Source organism: Struthio camelus, chromosome 8 (assembly GCF_040807025.1).
Source record: "Struthio camelus isolate bStrCam1 chromosome 8, bStrCam1.hap1, whole genome shotgun sequence".
NCBI lineage: Eukaryota > Metazoa > Chordata > Aves > Struthioniformes > Struthionidae > Struthio > Struthio camelus.
This window is the reverse complement of record NC_090949.1, coordinates 10417962-10424734: the sequence shown is the minus strand read 5'-3', so window position 1 is coordinate 10424734 and position 6773 is coordinate 10417962. Positions and strand designations below refer to the sequence as shown.

Below are 6773 nucleotides of genomic sequence, written 5' to 3'. Positions count from 1 at the left end.
CAAGAAAAAAGGGAACAGAAATGCTAACAGTGAAGATTTGAAGGGAGTTTTAGTTGATATAGCAAAGGCACCCCCAAATTCCTAGCACTGTTAGCCACAAAGAAAAGCAGACAAGGCTCTCACTTCATTCCGTGTGGTAAAAGTTACTTCTGGGCCTTCAGGAAAATCACTCAACCTCTCCGCAGCTTCACTAAACACTATCCCTCTCACGGGAACGTTTCAAAGCTTAATTAACCTGGTGTGAAAGCCTACACCACAATTCCAGAGCATTTCTCCCCTCAAGAACAGTGTGCAACTATCATGCCCTAAACAGAACTGAGGGAGCCGCCTTCCTCGCCTTCACCCTGCCTTGGCTACGACAAAGCGCCTCAGGCCCCGGCGCCTCTTTTCCCTCCGAGAAGTCTCTCGGAGCCGCGTCCCTCAGGACCGGCACTTCTCCCCCTTCCCTTCCCTGCCGCCACATCCCTCTCCCCGCTGCTCTCGAAAGTACGCCTGTCCCCCCGCGCCGGCCCTCCTCTCCCCCCCACGGCCGCCTCAGCAGCTTCCCGGCCTGAGGCGCCGCAGCCTGCGCCGCGTCCCCCTGGCAACGGCCGCGCCGCCCGCTAACGCCTGCGCCTGCGCCTGCGCCTGCGCCTGCGCAGCGAGCGCACGCCTCCCCTCCTCCCCCCTCCACCGGCCGGGCGGCGGGCGCTCCCGGGCACCGGCAGCGCCGCGGACAGCCCCGCGCCCCGGCGGCAGGAGGGGCGGGGGCCTAAGGCGCGCCGGACCGCGGTGAGGACTGTGGGGAAGCCCCGCCCCTTCCTCCCGGGCGCCATGGCCCTGCAGAGGGCGCTGCGCGGGGCGGCGGCGGTGCTGTGGCGGTGGCGCGGGTCGGTGTGGTGGGGCTGGCGGCTCCCCGCCCGCGCGGGGGCCTTCTCGGGGCCTGGGGCTTCTTCTCGAGGGGAGGGCCGGGTCGGGTCGGGTCGGGCCGGGCCGGCTGGGACCGGGGAGGGGACATCGCGGTGGCCTCGGGGCGTACGGCCCTAGGGGCAGCCCCTGTAGGAGGGTGCCCAGAGCCTTATGTTGGTGCTTGTATTTACACGTTGTCATTAGGGAGAAAAATTACATGTGTATATGTGTATGTATATGTATATACATATATATAGAAAATCAGCCTCTTGTAAAGACAGCCGTTTGGGTTAAACTCTGCAAAATCGGGCTCTTTATTTGGACCGTACTGCAGGCGTGTGAGAGCAAAGGAGACTGCCGGCATTGCAGCTGAAAGAATTTATGTGCAAGGGAGAGATCCTGTTAGGTATTTTAAACGGAACCAACCCTTGTATGGGTTGAGTGAAACCAATCCTTAAAAGAGTTTGTGAAGTGTAGTAATATGTCGTTTATTTGAAAGCTTAAGTATCTGACTTTTTTCTTTCTTTTTAGTCTTAGAATGGGAAATAGGCTGCCTGCTTCTGTAAGGTTATCTAATGATGCTGCTGTGAATCAAATACAGGTAACGTTATTTACGAGACTTCTCTTCCTTTTCAATGTTTGCAAAAGTGATAGTTACTTTCAGGTTTTTTCTTATATTATACAAAGATATGCTGTAAATAGTTCTGCATACTGAATTGGATCTGTATGTTTATTAGTAAATACTAGCTGCATTTTTTTTTATCCCCAGCCCTGGAATCTGATCTTCCTAGGTTGGATCTTTTTTATGTTTTTCCAGTGTTCTAGTTAAATTCAGTACTGTCATCAGTATCAGGGATTCAACCTTGTAAAATTACTGATTTCAAGTATGAACTGATACTGAGAGCGCAAAATGGATAAATCTTGGATAAACATGCAGTAAATAGGAGTCTCTCTTTCCTCCTACTCATACCTTTTTTTGCCAGTCTGCTTATCACTAGCACGTTCCGTTTGCCTTACAGATAGGAAAAGCTGTACTAATACTTCAAGGAGATACACCCTCTACAGTCTGTAAGAAGTCTGTGATCAGAGAGCAAGAGTAGGTTTAGGGTAGGGCACAGTCCCCACAATACTTCTGCTCACTCTGAAGTCAGTTGATTGTTAGTCAGAGATTGTTAATGCTAACTCTCCTCTGTTTCTTTGCTCCTGTAAGAGGAAAAACTACAGGATTCCTGAAACTTGGATACTGCTAAGTTTTAACTGACTCCAGGTATTCTGCTTGCAGTTGAGACAGTTCTGATCATTGAGCTAGCCTTGAAGAACAGATTGTGCTTTTTACTGAGGCCTTAAGGAGCAGGAGGAGTTGGTCACTTTATTTTCTATGTAGTTCTGCAAATGTTTGATGTTGTGCCTCACTGCACTTGCATTCCATTGGAGCAGCTACTCTTGGGCCTCGGGCCAAGTGCAGCTCCACTGCTGAGGTCGAGAGTCTGACTTTCTTGGCAGACAGGTGGGAAGTGATTTTTATTTTGATGTGAACGTATATGATGCATCCCTACAGGAGGTGCTAGGCCATCGCAGATGTCTTCAGGACAAGCGTGGTGAATATGTTTTGTGCTCACCATAGGGGTGATGGTATCTTCCTGAGAGATACCTTGGCGGAAGTCACTTTTCTGCTCCTTTTTTGACTAACTTGCACACGCTTTTTAAATAAAAGTGGCTTATACCTCGCATTTAAAATTCTTGCGGCTCTGGATTAGAAGTAGGGAGAACTTACAAGCTCAACAAGCTTTTCAGTTTACCTTAAAAAATGAGAATGAAGTATAGCGGTTAGGAAAATGCTTAAGAAGTAGCCAGTCATCCCCATGGCATGGCTGGGAACTCCTCAGTTGTCCATGTTAAAAATGCCCAGAAAACCTTTTAAGGGAGTAATTTTTCTGCATTTGGTACCATAATAGCATATTGATAGCTTACGTATTTGTTTTTGTGACTGTTAGATACTGTTAAAATACGTGGACCTGATTACAAACCACGCTGACTTGAACGTTCTTTTGAATATACAGGAGATTGTTTCAGACAATTGTGTGGTGATTTTCTCTAAAACAACGTGCTTCTACTGCAAAATGACAAAAAAACTTTTTGAGGGCATGAATGTAAATTACACAGCGATAGAACTCGATGTGAATAAAAATGGAAGTCAGTTCCAAGACATTCTTGAACAGATGACTGGTGGCAGAACAGTAAGTATACCTTCTTAGATGTTATAAGCAAAGAGAGACATCATGTTGCAGGTATGTTTTTCATGGACTATGACCACAAATTCTGCACTTCTTTTGAGGCAAGATAAACTTTGTGTATGAGCTCCTAAATTAAATATAAGGTACTGTAGAAGGATTCTCTAATGTCTCTTTCTCTGTCTGACAGATCCTCAGAGGTGATTTTTTTTTTTTTTTGTTGTACTGCCACTGAGGCTGTAGGTTTGGTTGAAGTATAAAAGTCAGTTTTCGTTTGTATAGTTATTTACTCCATTTTCTTGTTAGTTATGTTGCAATTCCTTTAATTTTACACAGTCTCACTTGACTCTTTTTTTTTTTTTACTGCAATCTCCCATAATGACTTTATCCTAATTTTGAGCGATGTGCGAAATGTTAAGTTTCCCTTTTATATACACATTATGTAAATGTATATGAATCATATGGTAATATTACAACATTTATATGCATATTATGAATATAAATATCAGATACTTAGAAGGTTGGAATTTGAGTACTACAGTCCATATATGAGTTCACTTAAGATTTCTGTCTTAGTTCCTAAAAGTAACTGATGTGATTTTTCACATGCTTGATAGGTCCCGAGGGTGTTTGTCAACGGGACTTTTGTTGGAGGTGCTACAGATACTAAAAGGCTTCATGAGGAAGGCAAGCTGCTTCCACTAGTTCATCAATGTCACGTGAGAAGAAGATCCTGAGCAGCCATCTAGCCTAGCTTAGTCTTGTTTGTTTTTAGCCTTTTGCACAGCTGGAATTTCAGGCAAGTTAAAAGATCGCAAAGGTATACTGCAAAGGTATATACTATCAGCTGGACTTAAGGGGACTTCAAGACATGGCTTTTTGAACCGCAGATCACTTTCTGACACAGACTTCATGGGCTTTATTTGGTCTCCTTGCCTCAGCTTTACCACAACCAAAATAGCTATAAAAACCATCATCTACCTCTTGGGGCTCTAAGTGATGATGTTGCATAGCTGATGTCTTTTATTGCTATTACATCCCGATACTATGGTTTGGAGAAGTATAGATTTGTGTTGGAAAAATACCATACCAGTGCACGTGAAATGGGTGATAATGAGACCTGCATTGCTCTTTCCTACAAGAAAGAAGATTCTCTACAAGATTTTCTGCACAATGCTAAAAGATTTTGAAGAATCCTGTGTTTTATGCTGCAAATTAATCTGCTTTCTAATTTTGTTCCAACACAGTTGGAACAACACAGTTACAATAAACGGTCAAAGTTCAGTTTAATAGTTCCTTGAATTTATTTCTTCTGAATGTCAGAAGGTCATCATGAAGAAAGTACACAGCAAAACAAGTTTGTAGTAATGTTACTATATGTAAAGCCTGGTGTTATTTTTATTCTACTTCTACAATTCTTGTACTAGTTTAGAATCTTTTCCTTCTATTAAAAGCAGTGTCTACAGTTAAACTTCTGATGTTTTCAGTGGCATATTTATATTTTAAATAGTAATGAAAATGCTTGTTTTTACTCAAATGGCAATTCTACAAACTTGCCACCAGCCATTGTGCTGTATTTAAATTATGGAAATAAGCTATTGCAAATACGGAATTAGTCAGTGAGTGGCTTCTGAAGTGCTTCAGTCATTCATTTTACTAGAAGAGAATGGTATTATGGGAAATACTGTTTAAACACTGACCATACAAGAGAAAAGTGAAGCTAAGTGGTGCATCTGATAACTGCATTATTAAACTGTTATATGTAGTTAATCTTTCATCTATGAGACTTTGTGTTATGTAATTTTTGTACTGTGGTATTTGTCGCTTAAACATTGTTAAATTATCATGTAATGGAGGGCTTTTTGGAACTTAAGTTTTTCAAAACTTACTTCGTAGGGTAAGTATTGCAGCCGAATCAATTTCTGCTTTAAACAGAGACTCTAGGCTGGGTTTAGTGATCTTAGGACCAGAGAGTTATATAGATCTACTACTAGTAGTAGTATCCAGTCCCTTCTGACATGGTTTGCAATGGGTTAATCGTTGTTTTAAAACTAGCTTGGTTTTTATCCTACCATCAGAAGTATCTTAGGATCTTCTGTGGGGGATTTCCTAGTCCTAACCAACTTCATGGGTAAGTTTTCTATATCTGTTAAGCATCTCTGGAAGATCTAGGCAGTAGCAGGTCCTTTCAAGATGACCACCCCTGACAGTTCTGGAGACAAAGGGTATGGGACGTCTGTCTTTATTCCTTTACCTCTCTCATATTTCAGTTTGAAAAATAAGTCCAAACGCTAAGGGGAAAAAGTGAATAAAGATTCTTGTAGCTTCACGGGGGTAGATAATTGCTGTTTCATCTCTACACCATAAAGTATCAGTCTATACAGTGTAATTCAGGAATATCCTTTCGGAGGAGCCAGATGGCTTGCTGTCACTAAACTGCACAGCTATGTACTAGGTTAAGATTAAGCCAACATTATTATGAAACTTAAAACCAAGCAAAATGGGTCTAATATGCATAGAGTTTATTAAGTAGTTAAATTCTACAGTCAGAATGCAGTTTACTAGCAATTTTCACTTGCAGTTAAACATCTAAAAAAAAAAAAAACAACGCAATAGTTTCAGTTTAATGTACATCCAGAGCCAGACCAGGCAATGCCAAGACTCCTGGTGTCTTAAGAACGTTCATATGCAAATAGGAAAATATATTCCCTTCTCCTGTAAAAGGGACCATTACCTTGTTAAAGGTGCACAGCTTAAGAATAAAAACTTTATAGTCAATTAAGTTTTATTCACTACTTGTGAATAGGGTGCCTGTCCTCGCCGTTGTTTTGGGCAGTGCATGCACCACCCAAACTACTTTCTTCCCTCAAGGAAACAAAGCATCAAATTTATGTTCAGCTCAGATAACTGAAATCTTAAGAAAATCATCCAAATTTGAAAAATGCATTCATTTGGGATGCAAATCTGAAATAAATTAATTAGCTTGCAGAAAGTCTTCACTATATGTTTCTCTGCACAGTGCATCTTTAACATGTGTAATGAGCTAACTAAACACACCGACCCTGTTGTATCTTTATTATTGCGGTTTACTACGTTTTGCTAGTTTCATCACTGCCTTATTAAAATTGTTTACAAGGACACACTCATCAAGTTAAACACACACAAATGTATCTCTCCCCCTAAATCCATAATTAATAAATTTATTTTGCACATGTGCTGGTAACCAAATATTCTTTTTCTCTGTGTAGAATTCTTAGGCCAGTTATGTTTTCTCAGAAGATTAACAAATGAGTTTGCACTTGAAAGCTGGTAAATCCCTTATGTTAAAAAATAATAGCATGTAAAGAAATTTTTCAAAGACTTCACTTCTCATTTTGTTCCTTGTTTAAAAAAAACGAAAAAGCCCCAAACAGTAGTCTAAAATAACCCTTTGAGTTCTATATTCAGAAATTCCAGGGCATTGTCATGTAAGGCAAAATTCCATTAACAATTGAGGAAAAATGCTGTATGCCTGCAGATACTAATGAGTGCCCATTTATTACAGAAAGATATGTCTTAAGGCACTCAAAGGGTTAATTATTATTTTTCCCATATTAAGGCTCCCCATCCAAATGTTTTCTCGTGAACTTTGTATCATTTCATAGAAAGCAGCAG

The 6773-nt window shown here is 41.4% G+C and overlaps 1 protein-coding gene across 1 annotated transcript; it reads left to right on the top strand.

Annotated features, from left to right (window-relative positions):
• The first annotated feature begins 764 nt into the window (after positions 1–764).
• GLRX2 (glutaredoxin 2) lies at positions 765–6334 on the top strand. The gene is made up of 4 exons (XM_068952076.1): positions 765–869; positions 1420–1489; positions 2949–3125; positions 3737–6334. Exons 1-4 carry the CDS (start codon positions 814–816, stop codon positions 3854–3856), a joined length of 423 nt encoding a protein of 140 aa, XP_068808177.1. The 5' UTR covers positions 765–813; the 3' UTR covers positions 3857–6334.
• The last annotated feature ends 439 nt before the right edge of the window (positions 6335–6773 follow it).